Here is a 23,956-nt window from a genome sequence, read left to right as displayed (position 1 = left end):
TCCTGTGCCATGCACGCAGACTCTGACATTTCCTGTACCATGTCTGCAACCTCCAACATTTCCTGTACCATATCCGCAACCTCTGACATCTCCTGTACCATGCACGCAGCCTCTGACATCTCCTGTACCATGTCCGCAGCCTCTGAATCTCCTGTACCATGCATGCAGCCTCTACATCGACTCCTGTACCATGTAATAAATCTATATGTTTATCTATATATACACACACAGTATCTTACAAAAGTAAGTACACCCCTCTCATTTTTGTAAATATTTTATTATATCTTTTTATTTGACAACACTGGAGAAATGACACTTTGCTAAAATGTAAAGTAGTTACATAGTAGGTGAGGTTGAACAAAGACACAAGTCCATAAAGTCCAACCCATGTGTGTGATTATATGTCACTATTACACTGTATATCCCTGTATATTACAGTTGTTCAGGTGCTTATCTAATAGTTTCTTGAAACTATCGATGCTCCCCGCTGAGACCACTGCATATGGAAGGGAATTTCACATCCTTTCCGCTTGTACAGTAAAGAACCCTCTAAGTAGTTTAAGGTTAAACCTCTTTTCTTCTAAATTTAATGAGTGGCCACGAGTCTTGTTAAACTCCCTTCTGCGAAAAAGTTTTATCCCTATTGTGGGGTCACCAGTATGGTATTTTTATATTGAAATCATATCCCCTCTTAAGTGTTTCTTCTCCAGAGAGAGTAAGTTCAGTGCTCGCAACCTTTCCTCATAACTAATATCCTCCAGACCCTTTATTAGCTTTGTTGAACCCGAACACACCTCCAAGACGACCTCTGCCTTGCTAAAGAAGCTGAGAGTATAGGTGATGGACTGGCCAAGCATGGATCCAGACCTAAACCCTAATGAGCATCTGTGGAGCATCCTCAAACATTAGGTGGAAGAGCACAAGGTCTTTAACATCCACCAGCTCCGTGATGTCGTCATGGAGGGATGGAAGAGGACTCCAGTGGCAACCTATGAAGCTCTAGTGAACTCCATGCCCAAGAGGGTTAAGGCAGTGCTGGAAAATAATGATGGCCACACAAAATATTGAAACTTTGGGCCCAATTTGGACATTTTCACTTAGGGGTGTACTCACTTTTGTTGCCAGTGGTTTAGACATTAATGGCTGTATGTTGAGTTATTTTGAGGGGACAGCAAATTTACACTGTTATACAAGCTGTACACTCACTATTTTACATTGTAGCAAAGTATAATTTCTTCAGTGTTGTCACGTGAAAAGATAAAATAAAATATTTAAAAAAATGTGAGGGGTGTATTAATTGTAGGAGATACTGTATATCTATATATATATATATATATATATATATATATATATATATATATATATATATATATATATACACACACACACACATATTTATATTATATACATGTCTAAGCCCACTCAAGCATATGACTTTCTTTACTTTGCTGCTGTGGGCTCTAGCCCCAGATCTTTTGTAGACCTAGCAACACCCCTGCTTTCCAATATATAGGACTTTAGTGTACAGATAGGATGGCATTAGATTTTACTGTCTGGACTGCACAGAACACAGGAGGGGGAGAGACATATCTCTAGGAGGGAGAAAGGCTGGGGACTTTTTGTCGAACATGTACTTTAAGTAAAATAATTTATGTTAATTATTAAAAAAAATAAGAAGAGTGAAGAAATTTGGTACATACTGCATGTCTAAATCTTTGTTTTTACTTTTAGGTTTTGTAATCCAATAATTTTTTTTTTATTAAACTGTTGTAGTGTATTGTAGGTTTTTAATAGTTATTGATTTACAAGAAACTTAGTACAATAATAGTTTTCATGTTATCAATTATGTTAGTGCATAAGCAATCACTTCTGTATACATACACACACATACATACATACATACATACACACACATGATGCTGTATTTTGGGAAAAAGAATAGATTCCCCATGTTTTTTTTTTTGGCAGCAACAAAAAAAACAATTGCTTTTATAAAGATTGATTAATTTTATTATCAAGATCGCTTATCAAATTACATTACAGTACAAAAGATTTAAAATATGAGCTCTGGTGTACATTGTGCGGAAAAGTGGATACAAGAAAGCATGTACATTATATTGTGAGACATTCTTTCAGTAAATGTGAAATTATAATGGAATTATGATCCCTAAAGTATAAATTACATGAGAATTTGACATTGAATACCCCTATGCATTTCGACCTTGGGAATTAATGTGTAATTATATCAAAAACGGACAAAGTTATACATTTCATAAAATTGATATTGAATTACTTATCAATGCTGACTAAATAAGTATTTGTATTTACCCAATCCACAAAACGATTCTGCTTGAACCAGAGACTTTTCCTTAAAAAGACCAAAACTCTTTCCCTGCAGGTAATCCTGGGCCCTGCTGCACCTCTCTCCACCCAAGGGGGAACCAACCCCCAAGGGTCACAGGCTTACAAGGGGTGACAGTCTATAAGGGCCACCACAGCAGAGGGATAGCATGGAGGCAACAGCACCTGAGGACAACAATCATAAAGCATTTTTATATCTAAAATATATGCCATATAAGGATATATGTAAGATCTATATAATATACTACCAGACTGAGAGGAAGGCAAGTTTCAAAAAGAAAACTTGCAAGGAGTGATGGAATTAATAAAATTGATTGACAATTATTAACTGTTCTTAGATTTTAATGTATTGTACCTTATATGATGTGAGTTTAATCAGGTTTTTACCTGTTATACCTTATGTCAGTGCCTGAGATTAATTAATTAATTTGGGTAAGTAATATAAATATGCTCACATGCCGGGATCCATTAGATGATCCCTGGCAGGCGCACAAGTGATCCACACATCAGGACGGACTGGTAAGAGAGGTTTTAGGAGCCTAGGAGATTTCAAGCTATTAGCATTTTTTGCTTAATAACATTCTAAATTGACACTTTGTTTGGATCTTCATCATATGTAAAGCAGGCCACACAATCAGGGAACTTTCTATGGGTTATGGCAATACCCTTATTCTAAAGGCCTATTTAGATGTGTTTATACATAAGTAATTTTTGGAATAACGCTGTCCTATTCTTCTAATCACCACGCCTAGATTTTTATTTTTATTTTTTAATTCTTTATTTACGGATTGCAGGTAATACAGAAGCAGATTTTAAAAGAAACAATAGTCACCCAGTTCTCTTATTACATCGAATAATACATTCAGTACATTGTGGGGAGCATTTGGTAGCATAACGTATTACATCAGTATCAGACCTAGAGTAACTAAGGCCATAATACCAACTGTCTTCTGTGGTCCTCCCGCTTAGTACTCTCCTTTATGCTAATGCGGCTCCCAGAGTGGTCCCCTTTAGGCCGACCCAGAAGGGCCTTCGTTAATGGCTTGGTATCACTCGCATAATGGAAAGCCCAGTCGGGGCCACTCCCAAGGCCGACAGTCTTTAGTAAGAAAAATGGGTAAATAGTACGATAAAGCCCTCGCAATCACCAGTTATTTTTATTGGGATTGGGGGGTAAGGGAGAGGGAATGGAAGGGGGGGAGGGGGGTAGGGAGGTAAAGGATAAGACACACCTAGATTTTTACCACTTCTTACATCAGCACGTAGTAGTTATTATTCAGCACCTTATAATTAAAAAAATGTTTTTTTTTTGTTTTTGTTTTCTTCTCACTTTCACATTCATCACAATTCATCATACTCACATTTTATTTCATTTTATTAATTTCAACACGAATCACTCTAAGGGCAATGGCCATTCCTTTATCCCCGTTCACAAAATAATAATAAATAATATTAATAATATTTATTTATAGATATAATATAATCAACTAAGAACAATTAATAATTGTCAACCAATTTTAATAATTCCATCACTCCTTGCAAGTTTTCTTTTTGAAACTTGCCTTCCTCTCAGTCTGGTAGTATATTATATAGATCTTACATATATCCTTATATGGCATATATTTTAGATATAAAAATGCTTTATGATTGTTGTCCTCAGGTGCTGTCGCCTTCATGCTATCTCTCTGCTGTGGTGGCCCTTATAGACTGTCACCGCTTGTAAGCCTGTGATCCTTGGGGGTTGGTTCCCCCTTGGGTGGAGAGAGGTGCAGCGGGGCCCAGGATTACCTGCAGGGAAAGAGTTTGGGTCTTGTTAAGGAAAAGTCTCTGGTTCAAGTGGAATCGTTTTGTGGATTGGGTAAATACAAATACTTATTTTGCTGTCATCATTGATAAGTAATTCAATATCAATTTTATGAAATGTATAACTTTGTCCATTTTTGATATAATTACAGAAATATCTGAAACCTCCTGAGGAAGACTATTAATTCCCAAGGTCGAAATGCATAGGGGTATTTAGTGTCAAATGGTCATGTAAGTTATATTTTAGGGATCATAATTCCATATTTACTGAAAGAATGTCTCACAATATAATGTACATGCTTTCTGGTATCCACTTTTCCGCACAATGTACACCAAAGCTCATATTTTAAATATTATAAAAGTGATTGTTTTTTTGTTGCTGCCAAAAAACCCCATGGGGAATCTATTATTTTTTTCCCAAATATAGCTACAGGGTGTGCAGCTAGCTCAAATCCATGTTTGTGTATCTTATCATCTGTAATACATCTCTAAACCAAGTGAATTCCTATTAATTTTTATACTTTAAAATTGTCAGAAATTATTGGACTAGATCCACATATCTGAAAAGATACCACTTACCAAATTTAGCTGATCCAGTGCTATATCCTGTGCAACCAAAAGCAAGTTTTTTCATTTTGTGTAGTTTTTCAAATTCGTCTGGCAAGTGATCTAATACATCAGGGTTTTCCAGGAGGTACACCGTCACTTCTTGTAGCTTTCCAAACATGTATATGTTACGAATCAGAAATTCTACAAAATATACTGCATGATCAGAAACACTGCTTCTCCAATGAATATACTGTATATATATATATATATATATATATATATATTACATATACCGGTACACAGTGCTGTGAAAAAGTATTTGACCTCTTCCTGATTTTTTATTTTTTTTGCATATTTCTCACACTTAAATGATTCAGATCATCAAATACATTTTTATATTACACAAAAATAACAAATGTAAATCCAAAAATCCAAGATGCAGTTTTTAAATTATTATTTCATTTATTAAGGGAAAAAAGCTGTTCAAACCTGCTTGGCCCTGTGTGAAAAAGTAATCCCCCCCATGCTGAATCATGAATGAACAGTGATTAACCACAATTTTTTGGAAAGCTGAGTTAAATTTCACTTGCCACACCAAGGCTTGATTACTGCCAGATCGGTTGAATCAAGAAATCACATAAATAGAAGCTGTCTAAAAAAATTTAAGAACAGATTAGAAGCAAAGTAATGTACTTGTATCGGTCTAGGAAGGTTTTCAAAGCCATTTCTAAGGCTTTGGAACTCCAGTGAACCTTGGGGAGAGCCATTATAAACAAATGGAGATAACTTGGAACAGTGGTGAACCTTCCCAGGAGTGGCCGGCCTACAAAAATGACTCCAAGAACATGGTGAAGACTCATCCAGGAGGTCAGAAAAGAACCCAGAACAACATCTAAAGAACTGCAGGCCTCACTTGCCTCAGGTAAGATCAGTGTTCATGATTCAACAATAAGAAAGAGACTGGGCAAAAATGGCATCCATGGGAGAGTTCTAAGGCCAACGCCAATGCTGACCAAAAAGAACACACAGGCTCATCTCACATTTACTAAAAAAACACCTTGATTATTCCCAAGACTTTTAGGCAAAAATTCTGTGGACTGATGAGACAAAAATTTTACTTTTTGGAAGGTGTGCGTCCCGTTACATTTGGCATAAAACAAATACAGCATTTCATAACAAGAACATCATAACAACAGTCAGACATGGTGGTGGTAGCGTGATGGTCTGGGGCTGCTTTGCAGCTTTAGGACCTGGACAAATTACCATAATTGATAGAACCATGAATTCTGAGCTCTACCAGAAAATCCTAAAAGGGTATGCTTGGCCATCGGTTTGTGACTTCAAGCTCAAGTGAAGTTGGGTTATACAGCAGGACAATGATCTGAAAAACACACCTCCAAATGGTTCAAACAAAGCAAAATTTAGGTTTTGGAGAGGCCTAGTAAAAGCCCGGACTTAAATACAATTGGGATGCTGTATCATGACCTTACACAGGCCGTTCATGCTGTAAAACCCTCCAATATGGCTGAATTAAAGCAATTCTGCAAAGATGAGTGGGCCAAAATTGCTCCACAGCAATGTGAAAGACTCATTGCCAGTTACTGCAAACACTTGATTGCAGTTGTTGCTGCCAAGGGTGGCACAACCAGTTATTAGGTTTAGAGGCAATTACATTTTCACATAAAGCCAGGCAGGTTTGGACAGCTTTTTTGCCTTAATAAATGAAACCATCATTCAAAAACTGAATTTTGTATTTACTTGGGTTATCTTTGTTTGATGATCTGAGTCATTTAATTGTGACAAATATGCAAAATAAAAATAAAAATCAGAAAGGAGGCAAATACTTTTTCACAGCATTATATATATTACACACATAGAATGATTTCTTGTTTACATTATTTATTCTTATAAATGAAATACTTTCTATTTACATTACTGTCCGGCAAGAAGAGCTCTAGTCTCCCTTTCACATGCTTACAAGGCCTACCTTACACAATTTGCTAAAAGCCTATAATAACTCAATCTCCACTTAAAGCACAACTGAGTCAGAGCAATGACTTAGGCCCCTTTCACACGGGGCGGATCAGTAATGATCCGCCCCGTGATGATCCGCTCGCTCAGCGGGGATCGCTCCGTTGTCCCCGCTGAGCCGGCTGCGGACAGGGCGGTCTCCGCACACTGTGCGGGGACCGACCTGTCAGCTCTCCGCTCTCCTCTATGGGGATCGGACGAGCACGGACCGTGTGTCCGTGTTCATCCGATCCGCTCTGCAGACGGACAGAAAAATAGGATTTTCCTCCGTCTGCAGAATCGGACATTTGCGGAGGCGGACAATAGCGGGTGTCTGCGGATGCTCATCCGCAGACACCCGCTATCCCATAGGGATGAATGGATGTCCGTATTTCATCCGCAAACGGATGGATGAAATACGGACATATCATCCGCATGTGTGAAAGGGGCCTTATCCCTGCACCTTATATTTATTTGTAAAATAAAAGTAGTAATAAATAGTAGTAATAAATAAATAAGAAGTATAGACTTACAATAACAATATAAAAAAATAAAATTAATTTAAACAAAATCATTAGAGTGTACCTTTAACTAGCTCTCATCTATTTTTATCCTAAAATCACTTTTATTCCTTTGACTCGATTGCAATTTTAAAATAACCCTTTCTATAAAGTAGTATTTTCCATGTGCGTAATACCCACTTTATAACATAACACAAAGGAGAACTACACAGGCTACAAATGTTGATAGGGAGTGACAGTGACACATTGGTAGTGAGTGACTTGATTTCCTTTCTGTCTCATCATATACTATATAGTAAAGATTGTACATTTCATTTCACATGTCATGATTAGTCAATTTGGCACTGCAGAACACAAATCATGTTGTCGACAGTCATGTTGTCTACAGCAAATACGTGGCAGTATAACTATAATATTCTTTTACCTGGGTAGTTTTCACCATGGTTGCATCCAATCTCAAGGCATTCCAAAGATGACAGCTTGAGTATAAGATCTTGCTCGTCAGCTGTCAGAAAGGAGTCACATATACCTAACTTCCTGAAAGCATCTGAGAACTCCACTATTGCGGGTCTGATGTGCATAACAAAATCTCTGCATTCATTCAGGTTGAGCTCTATGTGATCAGAGATCGAGAACAGAACTTTGAACTGTTCACAGTTTAGCTGAGAGGCATTGTTTCCATTGGCTTTAATTATGTCCAGTTTAAAAACCGGCACCTTGTGTCCCTTCGTTGACATAAATGGACAAATAATCGAGTCCTTTATTACAATTTGCTCTGGGAACAGTGAATATAATTTATCACAGTCTGTCTTTGACTTCTGATTGTCTTCCTTAATTTTGCTAATTGACACATAAGCAGACGAATAATCACTTTCTACTGTTGGAACTCCTAACATTTCAAGAGATTTTTCTAGCTTTGAATAATCTGGTGGTGTCATTTGGTTTGTGGCATCAATAACAATTTGGATACAGCTCAACAAACTAATACATTCTGGATATTTCTCAATGAAACTGAGAATGTTCTCTGCAGAATTGTTGCTTATGATATTTATCGAAAATCCAAGAGTTTTCCCAGCCATAAACTCCATGATTACTGGAGCACAATCAGGTAGGCTTTGACCTTCCTCTGCGGCTTCAATTGCTATTGTTGCCAGTATAAAAAGTAAAACTGTCTTTACAGGGTTGTGTCCACGTAACAGGAGAATAATATTTTCCTCTATCTGTTGAAGTTCTGGATGTCTCTGCAAGTGTTCTCCACTTTCCAGGTCACAGTCCAATGCCTCAGGGTTGTCATAGAGTGTGAATAAAAAAGACAAGATCTTTAAGGTTGCCTTTGTAGAAATCCTGCTGGCATATTTTAGGAAATAGCTGTAACGTCCCAGAAGTTTGAGAAAAGTGTTCACTTGATGGAGGTAATGGAAACCCTTGCTAAGATCCTCTGGTTTATCAGACTCTAACAGTTGACTAAGTCTCTTTCCTGCAAGAAACTCCTGGAATGATGGGTCAAAAAACCTATAGCTGGACCAAAGTCTCTGTGCTGTAAATTTGCTCAAAAGTCCAAATTTGATGGCGCTATCACACTCCACCCCAGAGGTTTTTAAATCATCATCTGAGAACTGAAATTTTGATTGAAAAAGACCCTTGAGTGCAAGTTCACCACATGACACAATCTGGGACATCAATGCTTCTTTTTCAGCTTGAAATTTCAGCTCAATGCATTTCAAAAATGTTTTAAAAATATGGATATCATCAAATTTATAGTCACTATTTTCAATCCATGAGGAACACTGAGCAGCAGCAATAAGAGGTGTTTGCAAAATGGCTGGCACGTTTTGGGACTTTACTAATTCTAATAAAAAGGTATCTATTTTGCCATTGTCATGTGAAAATATGTTCTTCACTAGGTAAATAGTACTATATAAGGGAAATGTTTGGATACCCAGTACGGTCCTTGCATACTGTCGCAGTTTCCATGACTTGTCTGTACTCACTGTAACTGCCAGACTCAATCTATTCCAGGGGTTCTTTAGTAAAAGCTCTTCTATTGCTTCAGGAATGGTGTCCACCATACCATAGTCATCCAATAGGAACAAAACTCTGTCCTGAAACTGTTTTATAATTTCCCCCAAAGACTCTTCTGTAAGAGATGTATTAGATCCAATCAGTTGATGGCAGATCATGTCACACAGAGACTGCTGGCTCTCTGAGGAAGGTACTGAGATATAGAACACAAGGCTAAATCTGTTGAGTATAGGACACTTTCCTGTAGCCCAGAGAATGGCAATCTTCCTGAGCAGAGCTGTCTTCCCACTGCCAGCTTCACCTTCTATCATAGTGATGTCCCCCAGCTCTGCTAGGACATCTGGTAATGTCAGTTTCCTCAATGGATGATTTCTAGTGTCTTTTAACACAACAGAGATATCAGCAAAGAGTAATCTCAGATCTATCGAAAACGAATCTCCAAATGGGAACATATTAAGGAAAGTGGAGTCAGTATACTTTTCAACGAGCTGTTTGTTCAGTGTTTCTATTGTTTCAATCAGCAGAAAATGTTTGTGAGTTGTTTCTGTGCAAAAAACAAGTGTACATGTTATATAGTTTTTTTTAAATATTAAATAAACTTATTTTGATTTCTATTTAACCACTTGCTGATCAGCCACCGTAGTTGTACTGTGGCAGAATGACACGGCTGGGTGAAACGACGCTATGTTACGTCAATTTGCCCTGTGGCCACTAGGGGCACGTGCGTACCACCGGAGGCGCGTGCCCGCTGCTCGCCCACTGAGCCAATGCGAGTGCCTGGTTCTCTGAGGGGAGAAGAGACAGATTGTCTGTTCATACAGAGTATGAACAGCTATTTGTCATCTCCTCCTACACAGTCCCCCCTCTTCAGTTAGAACACACACTAGGGAACACAATTAACCCCTTGGTCGCCCCCTAGTGTTAACACCTTCCCTGCCAGTGACATTTTTACAGTAATCAATGCATTTTTATAGCAGTAATCGCAGTATAAATGCCAATGATCCTAAAAATGTGTCAAATGTTGTCCGATGTGTCAGCCATTAAGGCGCAATCACGATAAAATAGCAGATAGCTGCCATTACTAGTAATTAATAATAAAAATGCCATAAATATATCCCCTATTTTGTAGATACTGTAACTTTTGTGCAAACCAATCAATATATACTTATTGCAATTTCTTTTACCAAAAACATGTAGAAGAATACATATTGGCCTAAACTGAGGACATTTTTTTTTAAAATATATCTTTGGGGGATATTTATTATAGCAAAAAGTAAATAAATTGCATTTTTTTCACAATTGGCGCTCTCTTTTTTGTTTATAGTGCAAAACAATAGGTAAACAAATACCACCAAAAGAAAGCTCTATTTGTGGAAAAAAAGGACGTCAATTCTGTTTGGGTGCAATGTCGTACGACCGCGCAATTATCAGTTAAAATGACACAGTGCTGAATCGCAAAAAGTGCTCTGGTCAGGAAGGGGGTAAAATTTTCTGGGGCTGAAGCAGTTAAATGACTGGTGCCAAAATGTAAATTTAATGAGGCTATATGGAGAAGGTTCAGCAGGCTGAATAACAACAGGGGTTACAACCAGAGTTTAGTGCACATCGTTCTAATTTCATAAAGGCTGTGGACCACAAGTTCAGACTTATCTTTAATGGGATGTACAGTGTTTTAATATATTTTCTTCTTTATTATGCTCAAGACTCAAAATACAATTATTAAAAGCCTTTATCTATTTTTATTTAGTATAAAAACAATTCATGGCATATTAATATTTTATATTCATGAATTTCAGCCAGCAGGTAAGCTGCATTTCTAAAAAGTCTGTTGTTTAATGAGCATAGTAACTGACGTCTAATTTATACACGCCTCCTCCCTTGCTTTTTCAGAGGGGTCCATGTGGAGATTCAGTTGCAAAACAAGTATCACATAAGGATAGGCAACTGCAAGTGCTCTCCCTCTAGAAAGCCCATAATGCTCTATAAAACCTTAATGGGTGCACCTCATATTAAACGTTTATTTGTAAAATAAAGATCTATATGAATAAAAAAAGTTTAATAATTTGCAAATGTTAAAATAAATTATGAAACTCACGTCATGTGAGTGAAATGCATTGGTGTTTCAACGTCATCTGAATCAGCCTCACCTGCATCTGCACAGTGCCTTTCATCTGCCCCCCCACCTGATCAATCGATCAACTCTCAGCACATACAGCCATCTGCTTTAATGGTGCGCATCAAGCTGTCTGAGCTTTGAAGATTGGAGAAGTGCTATCAGCATCTTATACACCTCCACGTCCGCATGAACTCTCATGCTGATCCGCTGACCCAGCGGTCTGTGGAAGTCTGAAAGACTATACTGACGGCCCACTAACTACATGAACAGATCTGTGAGTGAGGAACAAGCATCAGCGCGGCCTTGGGTGAGGTAGTTCCAGGGACTCAGTTCTCGTTCTTTTCATCCTTACTGCACTGCCGCTTCTATCGCCGAGTGGATGTCCCCTCACCTTCACATATCAGGCTGTAACATCAACAGTTATGCCGAGTGCACACGATCGGAATTTCGGCCAGCAAAAGACAGATGAGAGCTTTTCATTGCAAAATGCGACCGTGTGTATGCTCCATCGGAATTTAGCTGGCCGAATTCCCGCCAGCAAATATTTGAGAGCATATTCTCAATTTTTCAGATGGAAAAACTTTCTATCGGAAATTCCGATCGTGTGTATGCAATTCCGACGTGCAAAAACTCACGCATGATCAGATTCAACTAGGAGATGGAAGCTATTGGCTACTGGGTATTAAACTTCCTTTTTCTAGTCCCATCGTACGTGTTGTATGTCACCGCATTGTGTGTATGTAAGTGTGTATGTAAGACAGCTTGAGTGAAATCCCTTCGGAATTCCATTGGGAAAACCATCAGAGCTTTTTCCGACCAAAATTCCGATCATGTGTATGTGGCATTAGTCTTTTCTGGCTCTGTTCCTCTGTCAGCTTTTATACATGCTAGTTGATCTGATCCTTCATCTTCTATTAGGCTGCTTTCACACTGGGGCGAGAGCAGCGTCGGCGGTAAAGCGCCGCTATTTTTAGCGGCGCTTTACCGTCGTTTTAGCGGCGGTGTGCGGGCGCTAGCGGGGTGGTTTTAACCCCCGCTAGCGGCCGAAAAGGGGTTAAACCCGCCCGCAAAGCGCCGCTGCAGCGGCGCTTTGCCGGCGGTATTGCCGCGGTGTCCCATTGATTTCAATGGGTAGGAGCGGTATAGGAGCGGTGAATACACCGCTCCTTCACCGCTGCAAAGATGCGGCTAGCAGGACTTTTTTCACCGTCCTGCCAGCGCATCGCTCCAGTGTGAGTGTGAAAGCCCTCCGGCTTTCACACTGGAGTTAAAGGGGCCGGTTTTTTTCAGGCGTTACACAGGCGCTATTTTTAGCGCTGTAACGCCTGAATACCGCCCCAGTGTGAAAGCAGCCTTAAGCTCCTGCAGGTATTTCTTTAATCAACAAGCAGTCCACACAATACGGATGGATTGGTTCCCTTCATGCTACGTACACAGGACCGGACTTTCCGGCAGACTAGGTCCGACTATTCGTCAGTATACTGGTCCAACGGACCAAAACGATGCAAGGGAAGCTATAGGCTACTGGCTATTAATCTTCCTTTTTTAGTCCCATCTTACTTCATCACGTTCAGAAGGAACAGACTTTCGAAATGACTTAGTCCGTTCGTGTGTGGCCATGTCCGTTCGTTCGCAAGTCCGTCGGAACTCTGCTGAAAAGTCAGCCGGAGCTAGTCTGCCAGAAACTCCGGTCATGTGTATGGGGCATCATTGTTTTCAAGGACTATTTTTGATGTGTCTAAACCATTGGTCTAGATTCATAATTGTTTCAGCAATTTCTTGGCCATCAGTGCTTTCAACTGAGTGCCTCATCCCTGCATATGGTTGACTGCTGGTATGATAGTGGGTAATGCATGTGAGCCTGGGTTTTTTTCTTTGTTTTTAATACTATTGACAATGTTGTCTTTTTAATGGTTTTTACTGTGGTGTGATGAATGTTGCCTTTTTGTGGAAATTTTATTAATAAATATTTTCTATTTTTGCAATTATTACACTGCTGTGTGTTTCCCTTTGGAGTTACTCTCTCTCTCTATTTTTATAACCAAGTGCTCCCCTCCTCTTCTACCCCTCCAAAAATTAACTCCACATAATAGTTAAAGCGGGGTTCCACCCTAAAGTGGAACTTCCGCTGATCGGAACCCTCCCCCCCTCCGGTGTCACAATTGACACCTTTCAGGGGGGAGGGTGGTGGAGATACCTGTCAAAGACAGGTATTTACACCCACTTCCGGGCATAGACTCCCGTGGGAGTCTATGCCTCTTCCTGTCCTGCCGCGCTGTCTGCTGGGACACACACGGGTCCCAGAGACAGCGCGGACAATTCCTATTGCGCTGCGCGACTCGCGCATGCGCAGTAGGGAACCGGGAAGTGAAGCCGATTCGCTTCACTTCCTGATTCCCTCACCTAGAATTGTGGCGGCAGCAGCCGAGAGCCGAGCGATCGATCGGCCTCGGCTGCCGGCATCGCTGGACCCCGGGACAGGTGAGTGTCCATTTATTAAAAGTCAGCAGCTGTAGTATTTATAGCTGCTGGCTTTTAATATTTTTTTCCCCAGTACAGTCCCTCTTTAACCTAAACAGAAACCATAAACCTAACCGATAAAGCTGTCATTTAAGCGGCACTATTGGCCGCTAGAGGCACTTTTAACCCCCGTTAGTGGTCGAATAAAGGGTTAAATGCGCCCATGTAACGCCACTCATTTCAAAGGGCAGGAGCAGTGGAGGAGCAGTGTATACACTGCTCCTTCTCTCCAAAGATGCTGCTTGCAGGACTTTTTTTAACGTCCTGCCAGCACAGGGCCCCAGTGTGAAAGCATTCGGACTTTCACATTTGGACTGCAGGGGAGGTGTTTTTCAGGCGCTTTACAGGAGCTATTTTTAGCGCAAAAGCATCTGAAAAATGCCCCAGTGTGAAAGGGGTCTAACTCTTAACCTCTTCTAAACTAAAGGTACACCTAAATCTAACCCCTAAAGGGATCTTTACCCCCTAAAGTTTAAAGAGTAGCTGCACTTTTCTTGAGAAAAAAACATTCCCCTCTGGCTGATCAATGTACATTACAAGGACTTTAACAAACTTTCTTGCAGATTCCTACCTTTTGTTATTCTGAAGAAAAAGCTGTGTATTTTTCCATGTGCATGTGTGTGAATCAACACGGGAGTGATTTTATAATTATCAATAAGCTGCTGCACCTGCAGGGCTCTAATGAGCAAAGTGGTAGGGTCTGCATGCCTTTAGATGTGATTTCCCTTTGGGAGTATCAAACCAATAATTAAATGTTTGTTGCAGGCGATGCCAAAAATCTGACTTGTCTTAGTGCAGACTTGTGAGAAAATCAGTGAGCCAATCACACAAGCAGGAAATTACTATTTTTGGGGGGGGGGGGGGGGTGTTCTGTACACCATCTGTGCACAGAATGCCTCCATGTAGCCATATTGCACTGCATTTTATAGAAGACTGCAGATTGAAAAGGAAAGGTAATTTTTAATAACATTCAATTACAACATGACGTGTGTAACAATTGTATACAATATTATTTTTTTGTATTTACTATTTTTTCCCTCAAAACTGGAGTTACCCTTTAACCACTTGAGATCCGCGCTATAGCCAAATGACGGCTACAGCGCGGATCTCCTTTTCCGGGACTACGTCTATTGAAGTCGTCCCGTGCACGAGCGGCCTGCGCGCCCCCTGAGGGGTGCGCGCGGCACGCTCTGTGATCGGCGAGTCTATGAGACTCGCCTGCTCACCAATCCGTGCAAGGGGTCGATCCCGACCCCTTATCACGTTATCAGCTGTCAGCCAATGACAGCTGATCATGTGATATAACAGAGCCGGTAATCGGCTATTATTCCTCCTTGCGCTGTCAGCGCGAGGAGAAAAAAAAAAAGCCGATCACCAGCGGCTGTGATCGGGACATCAGTCCCGATCATGGCCAGCCCTGCTAATGCCCACCTGCCCCCTGCCAGTGCCCACCTTCCCCCTGCCAGTGCCACATTAATAAAAAGAAAGTGCCCCCCGTCAGTGCCCACAGTGCGACCCAGCAGTGCCCACAGTGCCACCCAGCAGTGCCCATAGTGCCACCCAGCAGTGCCACCCAGCAGTGCCCACAGTGCCACCCAGCAGTGCCCACAATCTGCCTCAACAAAGGTGCTACACCCCAGTGCCACATATCCGTGCCCAGCAGTGCCGCCCATCAGTGCCTAGCAGTGCCGCCCATCAGTGCCCAGCAGTGCCATCTATCAGAGCCACCTATCAGTGCCACCTATCAGTGCCCATCAGTCCCATCTATCAGTGGTACCTATCAGTGCCCATCCGTGCCACCCATCCGTGCCACCCATCCGTGCCACCCATCTGTGCCACCCATCCGTGCCACCTTATCTGTGCCCATCTTTGCCCATCAGTGACGCCTTATCTGTGCCTATTAGTGCCGCCTTAACTATGCCTATCAGTGCCCACCAGTGCAGCCTATCAGTGCCCACCAGTGCAGCCTATCAGTGCCCACCAATGCAGCCCATCAGTGCCCACCAGTGCAGCCTATCAGTGCCGCCTCATCAGCGCACTTCAATGAAGGAGAAAAATGACCCGTTTGCAAAATTTTATAACAAACTATTAAACATGATTTATTTTTTATTTTTTTTTGCATCTTTTTTTGTTTGTTTAGCAAAAAATAAAACTCTGAGCTGTAATTAAATACCACCAAAAGAAAGCTCTATTTGTGGGAATTTTTTTAAAAAAATTTCATTTGGGTACAGTGTTGTATGCCCGCGCAATTGTCATTCAAAGTGCATCAGCACTGAAAGCTGAAAATTGGTCTGGGACTGAGCGGGGTTTAAGTGCCCAGTAAGCAAGTGGTTAAACTACAAAGTATATTTTCACAAGCAGCATATTATCACAGTGATATTACAGGAAAAATAAAACATTTTCTTGTACTAATAGATCCAAGGCCCAGAAATTTGCAACAAAATATCAGTGTCAAATTCCTGCATCCAGAAACTATCCATCCTCAGCATTTTCAGTGATGATTGATAGATGTATCATTTTTATATAGTAACTATATGACTAGGTCACTGTCACACAAACAATCCTGTTTCCAGCAACAATTTGGTGGCAAAAGGATTACCAATGGACAACTTATGTTTTCTATGGAGTTGCTTTCTTTCTAGCCTAGACAAGCAGGATGTCACTGCTTTGCCAGCAAGTACGATTCTGCGGCATTGCAAGCCAAGGGAGAAATTCCATTCCATTGGTTCCCTTTCCTGGCTGATTTTTCCATCTGCCATCACCCTTAGTAAATAAGGGCCACTATCAGACTATTTTCTATAAATGATATATGGAATATACTTACCTACTATTGGCAGAATCCTTTCTTCCAATACATTTGTAAAAGATGCACCCTAGAATAAATGGCATAGATAGTAAGCATGGATACACAATTATACATTTCATTAACTACAGTGACAGATTTTATAGACCTCCAGAGTTGGTCATATTCCATCAAAGAATCATCACTCTAGTCATTTCTGACAGCAATATGTGGTAATATCATAGCATAGCCTGTCAGAATAGCCCAGCAGTTGGGGGGGGGGGGGGTATTCAGGTATATGGCTGTCTGCACTTCATACCTGTCGACATCTTTCAGTATTCAAAATCAGTATAATGGTGGCCAGAATGATTCTATATGTGACTGTAATGTCGATCTACTTACTGGCCTGGAGAAAAATATGAGCACCATACACATAACAATCATATCAATTGAATCAATCTATTCCTATGGAAACCAATTTTTTGGTTTTGCTCAGAAATGATGGGTTACACAGTGGGGTTAATTTACTAAAACTGGAGAGTAGAAAATCTGGTGAAGCTCTGCATAGAAACCAATCAGCTTCAAACTTCAGCTTGTTCAATTAAGTTTTGACAATAAAACCTGGAAGCTGATTGGTTTATATGCAGAGCTGTACCAGATTTTGCACTTTTAGTAAATCAACTCCAGTGTGTGCCTTTTCGATAATTCAAAGACTCAATCATACTGTCTGATTCTGTGAAGCATCGTAGAATCAGATTGTTACAATTATGGCCACCATAATGCCCTGTACACACGATCGGATTTTCTGACAACAAATGTTGGATGTGAGCTTGTTCGCTGAAAGTCCAACCGTGTGTTGGTTAGCAGGTTCTCAAATTTTCCGCCAACAAAACGTTGTTGTCGGAATTTCCGATAATGTGTACACAAGTCTGATGCACAAAAGTTCACACATGCTCGGAATCAAGCAGAAGGAGCCGCACTGGCAATTGAACTTCCTTTTTCTCGGGTCATCGTACGTCTTGTATGTCATTACGTTCCAACATTCGTAATTGTTGGCCAACATTTGTGTGACGGTGTGTATGCAAGACAAGTTGGAGCCAACAACCTTCGAACAAAAATCTGAGGTTTTGTTGTCAGAAAGTCCAATTGTGTGTATGGGGCATAAGAGTCTCTTCATGCCTGAATTTCGACTAGGGTGTTAGGTGGCCCCTAGTAACACAGAAAATGAGCAACCATGATTGATGCACAGCCAAAGGATAACGGAGATGGAAAATCTGCAGGGTGCTAAGTGGGGGAGCAGACATTTAGCACTATACCCCCAACAATGTATGTCTAGCCAGAAAAGTTTTTTCTAGTTATGGATACAGTGCTGGGTTTTCACTTCTATCCAGGGCTCCATAAGAGAGATTTCTTAACAATAACAGTTTCTCGAGACTGGAAGGTTAAATCTACAACAGTCACACCAACAGCAATAAACATCTGACAGAAGTTCCCCTATTTTACAAAAGAATAAATATTTTAATTTCTGTTTGTATTGCTATTACCCTGACTTCCTGTCTGGTTAAACAACAGGACAGGTAGTGAGGGTAAATCTCCCTAACTGAGCTCTGGATAACAGTAAAAACCTTAAAGGGGTGCTAAACCTTCCTCACTCTAGCCAAAACTAAGAAACAAAAGTTCTGGCTTGACTTACACTTCAACATCTGAACTGTTTTTACATTTTTTTCACAATTTTTTTCATTATTAAAATATGCATTACCACTCTTTAAAGCAGTATTAAGCCCCCCCCCCCCCCCAAAAAAAATCATATTACATTGCAGCTTACCAATCCTTAGATGTGGTGGCTGCATTTGTTTTTATTGTTTTTTTGTTTTTTTGTGTATGTGTGTGTTTGGGGGTGGGGTTCATCTGCAGATTTGGCCATTAAGTCTGTCATATTTTATACTTGCCTTACCAGACAAAGCTGTCCAGACAAGGAGTAGGAGTTGGAGAACTGACTGAGACAATTTTTTTTCTTTCATTCATTGAGAATTCATACATTCTATGTATGAGGGTAAAAAACCTTGTGTGCAGCAGAGCCTCCAGCCCCCCAAAACTTAACCGAGCCCCATCTTGATCTAGCATTGTACCTCCCGCCGGTCTCTCCCTTTTCATTGCCTGAGAAAGTAGCAGTAGCCATTTGCTTCCCCTACTGTCAATCACGGCCAGTGAGCCAATGAGCAAAGAGTATGGGTGGGGCAGAGGCTTGCTCCCTGTGTGAATGGACAAGCAGCTGACTATGGGTGCACAGAAACTATAATGTCACTTTAAGGCTTGCTAAGCTACTCTTATGCCGCTTACACAAGACCGGTCTTTCCGTCAGAAAAGGTCAGAGGGAATCATTTTATCGGATATTCTGATCGTGTATGGGCTTCATCTGACTTTTTTTCAAAAATTCTGATGGACCTAGAAATAGAACATGTTTTAAATCTTTCTGACAGAATCAATTCCGATCGGGAAAACCGTTCGTCTGTATGCTATTCCAACGGACCAAAAACGACGCAAGGGCAGCTATTGGCTACTGGCTATTGAACTTCCTTTTTCTAGCCCCGTTGTACGTGCTGTACCTCACTGCATTCTAAACGAATGGACTTTGGTGTGATCATGTGTAGGCAAGTCAGTTTCAGCGGAACTCCGTCGGAACTGCGTCAGAAAGACCGTCAGAGTTTATTCTGGTGGAAAAACTGGTTGTGTGTATGCAGCATCACATCATTTTGTTTTGTGGTTTACTACCGCTTTATTACAGTCAACTGCCACTTGTGTAACTGTATGGAATATTCCGTCTATGTGTCTGTTTTTAGTAAATGAAATTGTCACCATACAATTTGTTCACTCCAAGCAGGTTATCAGCACTAAATTATATTTACCATCAATCCAGCAAATCCACAGTAATTTGCTATGTATTGTTCAATTTCATCCTTGTTTTTTTGGCTCTGGAGAAATGAACACCTATTGAAAAACATACAGGATTAAAATACATTTTATTTGTACTCGGAGTCAATCTGTAGATAGTATAGGAAAAGGAACAAAAGAGCAACAGAGAACATTGACCTGAGGCGTGCCAGGGTCACGTAGTTAGTATGCCTTAAAGGGGGCATACCCAAGTATGAAATGAAAAAAAAAAAAAAGAAAAAGGGAATGGGTGGATGGGACACGAGAGCCTGCGACCACGAGGGAGGAGGCAAAGGAGGGCAGGCTTTATGCAGCCTGACTCCTCCTACAAATTCAGGCTGACCTTTGGTCAGCCTTACACTTGTACCCGGAGTCAATCTGTGGATAGTATAGGAAAAGGAACAAAAGAGCAACAGAGACAATTGGCCTGAGGTGTGCCGGGGTCACGTGGTCAGTATGCCTAAAAGGGGGCAAAAATAAACACAGTAGGATGAAAGCTTAACAAACAGATTTATTACACACTGACTTAACGTTCAATCTGTCAAATTGACAAACGCTCATGACATCTCAAAAAAGGCCCTGAGACATACCCAAAAAAAACAAGAGGACCTCCACCTACCCAAATTCCAAATAATAATAGCCGGGACCACCTGGCGCAAAGTCACAGAAGCCGCTCCTATCCTAAATGAAAAGCCAAAAGTATGCTTAATGGTCCAGCCCCCGATAGGCCAAAAAGGGGACGGCAAATAAGTATGCATTGAGCTGCGGAGAGGGGAGCACTAGGTAAAGGCAACAGAGGACCATCTCTGGGTTTAACAGATGCAGCACTGACAAGCTGATTTAAACCAACACCGGGCACCACTCCTTGCCAGGCTCCAAGAACCTGATGACAGTGTCACCACCCGATTGCTGCATCTTGCGAGCACGTAGATGTAACAGGAAAGGCCGGGTTTAAAAACCAGTTTATTGGCCAAAAGAATGCGAGACCCGGGAACCATAAAAGGCCAGATATAGCGCTGCCTGGAGCACCAAGTTGGTTAACAACGCAAAAGGAGACGATGAGAGCATGTCAGATATGTCACGAAAAAAATATGACCCACGATGGGAAGTCTGTTGAGCACAGCAGGAGGGCTACTCTTTTGGATCCCTCAGGATGGCTTAACTAGAGTGCGCAAATAATGAAGAAAGGCCTATCGGGGTCTTCCAACAACATGAAATGCTGAGTCTCAGCCAGATATGCCCTGATAGTGCTGTAGGCCGATATGAGTTGGAAGTGGCAAAAAACTGAAAAGCAAATAGGAACTGGATGCTAACCGTCAGGACTAGGAAATCTTGACCGGAAAGCCTGGAAAACATCCCAAGCAGAGTCATGAGCCTTCCTGGTATAAAAAATAAAGATTTATTGATCTAGGTTGCTGCGTCAGCCCAATGGAAACCTAATCCAGGACAAATGCTGGAAACTGAGAAAAAAATAATCTGCGTCCAAGACCTGAGCCTACTGGTACTGGCCTAGGCACCGAGAGGGTTCTGGAATCCACTAAAGCCCCTGAGCCAGTAGAAGCTGCTGGAGCTGCAATAGGCTGACTTACCAATAATTCCATACCATTGCGCAACTCCTGGCTGGACATAGCTAGGAAATTAAAGGTAGTGTGGAAATGACACACAACTGGGTCAGGAACATAAACTGCGAGAGAAACGTGAGCAGATTGAGAAACCCGTGACAAGAATGTAAGCTGCGTGAAGCAACGTGACTGAATGACAAGGATGAGTAGCGCAAGCTGATGAAAACATGAGCAGCATCAGAACCGAGGCTGCAAGAAAAACGCAAACTGCATAAGAAACGCAGGTTGCACGAGAACTTGAATTGATGAACAATGAGCAAAACCTGGGAAAACTAGAGAAACCTGGGAAAACGAGAGAAACATGAACGTGAGTTGCATGAGAAACATAAATTGCATGAGAAACATAAATTGCCTGAGAAACGTACCCGCATGAGAAACTAACTACATGAGAAGCGTGAGTTTTGTACGAAATATATGTGAACAGCGTAAGAACAGATGAGGAGACTTGCCACCGAACAAGCCAATTAAAAACGATCACCTCAATCCGTTTAACCCATAGACATGATGGGTAACCTGCAGTGGAAGAACATTGACAACCCAGTTGTGTGAAAACAACCAGAGAACATAACAGATAACCAGCCCATGACATAACAATACCCCTGATACATGACAAGTATAAGGATGTGGGTGCAGAAATTACAAGACCAACAACGCATGAAAGTGAACCTAATGACAACACCACCTTACTGTATGCAGAAGTGAGCCCAAGCAACCTGTAGCACCAAGACAGGAAATAAAAAATGATGGTAGTAGTAAAGGTGTAATGGTGAACGTGCATGTATGACGTATGGACTACAGGCAAGAAGTTTGTGGAACGACAACCAATTAAAAAAACGAAACCTCAGCCCGTATGCATCTGTAGACGTGACAGATCCTGTATGTAAGCACTAGCATAAACGGAAATGCAGCGAACGAAAGGCAATGACATGAAAATGCCTATAACATGAAACGTGAGAAACATGGGACACGTGGGAAAACGTAAGAAACATAGGAAAACATGGGAAAACGTAAGAAACATGGGAAAAGGGAAAATGAAAGAAACATGGGAAACGTGAGAATAAAAGAAACATGGGAAACTTGAGAACATAAGAAACATGGGAAACTTGAGAACATAAGAAACATGGGAAACTTGAGAACGTAAGAAAACATGGGAAAATGTAAGAAACATGGGAAAATGTAAGAAACATGGGAAAACGTGAGAACCGTAACATGAGAAATGAAAGAAACATGGGAAATACATGAATTGACATGAGAAGTAAAAATTGCATGAGAAACCATAAAATTGCATGAGGAACCGTAATTTGCATGAGAAACCGTAAATTGCATGAGAAGCCGTAACTTGCATGAGAAACCGTAACTTGCATGAGAAACCGTAACTTGCATGAGAAACCGTACACAGCATGAGAAGCATAAATTACGTAAGAACTGTAAGTTGCATTAAAAAAACGTAAATTGCATAAAAAACGGAAATTGCATGAGAAACGTAAATTGTATGAGAACCTTGCCGTAACTTTCATGAAAACCGTAAATCGCAGAAAAAAACTAATTGCGTAAGAACCGTAATTCACATGAAAAAGTCAACTGCAGGAAAACCGTAAACAGCATAAAAAAACATAAATTGCATGAGAAACCGTAAATTGCATGAGAAACCGTAAATTACATGAGAAACCGCAAATTGCATGAGAAACCATAAATTGCATGAGAAACTGAAAATTGCATAGAAACGTAAAATTGCATGAGGAACCTTAACTGCATGAGACCATACCTACCTGGAACCCCCACCCCCCCACAGAAAATGTGCCAACACTACACCACAAAACAGTCACTGCCCCACATGACTCCCCGACCCAACCCCAACTGCAAGCCCACCACTGCCGTGAGAACACTGCACCGGGACATACACCTGCCACAGAGGAGCCCCAACAGGAGACAAAGGCACCAGCACAGCCCATGACACAAAATCGAAACTCCGCCCTGCATGGCCCCCAGGCAATTTTTCTAAAAAATTGTCTAAAAAAAAATATGATTCCCTGAAAAGTATTTCCTGACAGTGAAAGGAGTTATACTCTGCAATGTAAAGCCGGTGTCTGTTTATGTCATTTTAAGTGGATCCTTTTATTTCTATAATAAATATGTGGCATATTACACTATGGGGGTTATTTACTAAAGGAAAATACACTTGGCACTGCAAGTGCACTTGAAAGTGCACTGAAAGTGCACTTGGAAGTAAAGTCGCTGTAGATCCGAGGGAGACATGCAAGGAAAATAAAAAGCATTTTAGCTTTTGCACATGATTGGATGATAAAATCAGCAGAGCTTCCACTCATTTCAGATCTACCCCTTAGTTTCAGAACGACTGTACTTCCAAGTGCACTTTCAAGTGCACTTGCAGTGTAAAGTGGATTTGCCTTTCGTAAATAACCCCCTATGAGTGCACCCAGGAGAGGAAACAAGTGCAGCTACTGCGGGAAGTACTTGTGAGCACCAGCTTTGTCAAAAAGCAGTACAAACATAAATAGGAGGGGTGGGTGCTGTGTCTGTCAATGAACTTCAGAGAAAAGGATCAACAAGGCTTGTTGTCGGAAATTCCGAGCGTGCGTACACAATTCCGATGCACAAAAGTCCACGCATGCTCAGAATCAAGCAGAAGAGCTGCACTGGCTATTGAACTTAATTTTTCTCGGCTCATCATAAAAGTTGTACATCACCGCTTTCTTGA

At 41.0% G+C, this 23,956-nt stretch overlaps 1 protein-coding gene across 2 annotated transcripts in view; it reads right to left on the bottom strand.

Annotated features, from left to right (window-relative positions):
* The window catches only part of LOC143940769 (baculoviral IAP repeat-containing protein 1a-like), a 206,367-nt gene that overhangs the window by 33,978 nt on the left and 148,433 nt on the right, over positions 1-23,956 (bottom strand). For both annotated transcript variants that reach the window (XM_077462488.1, XM_077462489.1), the window contains 4 exons: positions 19,591-19,672; positions 16,727-16,775; positions 7,669-9,810; positions 4,744-4,914 (listed from right to left, as the gene is read on the bottom strand). In XM_077462488.1, the coding sequence (XP_077318614.1) occupies positions 4,744-4,914; positions 7,669-9,810; positions 16,727-16,775; positions 19,591-19,672 (2,444 nt within the window). The remainder of the gene's footprint in view (positions 1-4,743; positions 4,915-7,668; positions 9,811-16,726; positions 16,776-19,590; positions 19,673-23,956) is intronic.

This window comes from Lithobates pipiens, unplaced genomic scaffold (genome assembly GCF_037356315.1).
Source record: "Lithobates pipiens isolate NorthernLeopardFrog02 unplaced genomic scaffold, aLitPip1_a1.2 Scaffold_3, whole genome shotgun sequence".
NCBI lineage: Eukaryota > Metazoa > Chordata > Amphibia > Anura > Ranidae > Lithobates > Lithobates pipiens.
Note: the sequence above shows the minus strand (reverse complement) of the source record. Positions and strands in the feature narration are given on the sequence as shown.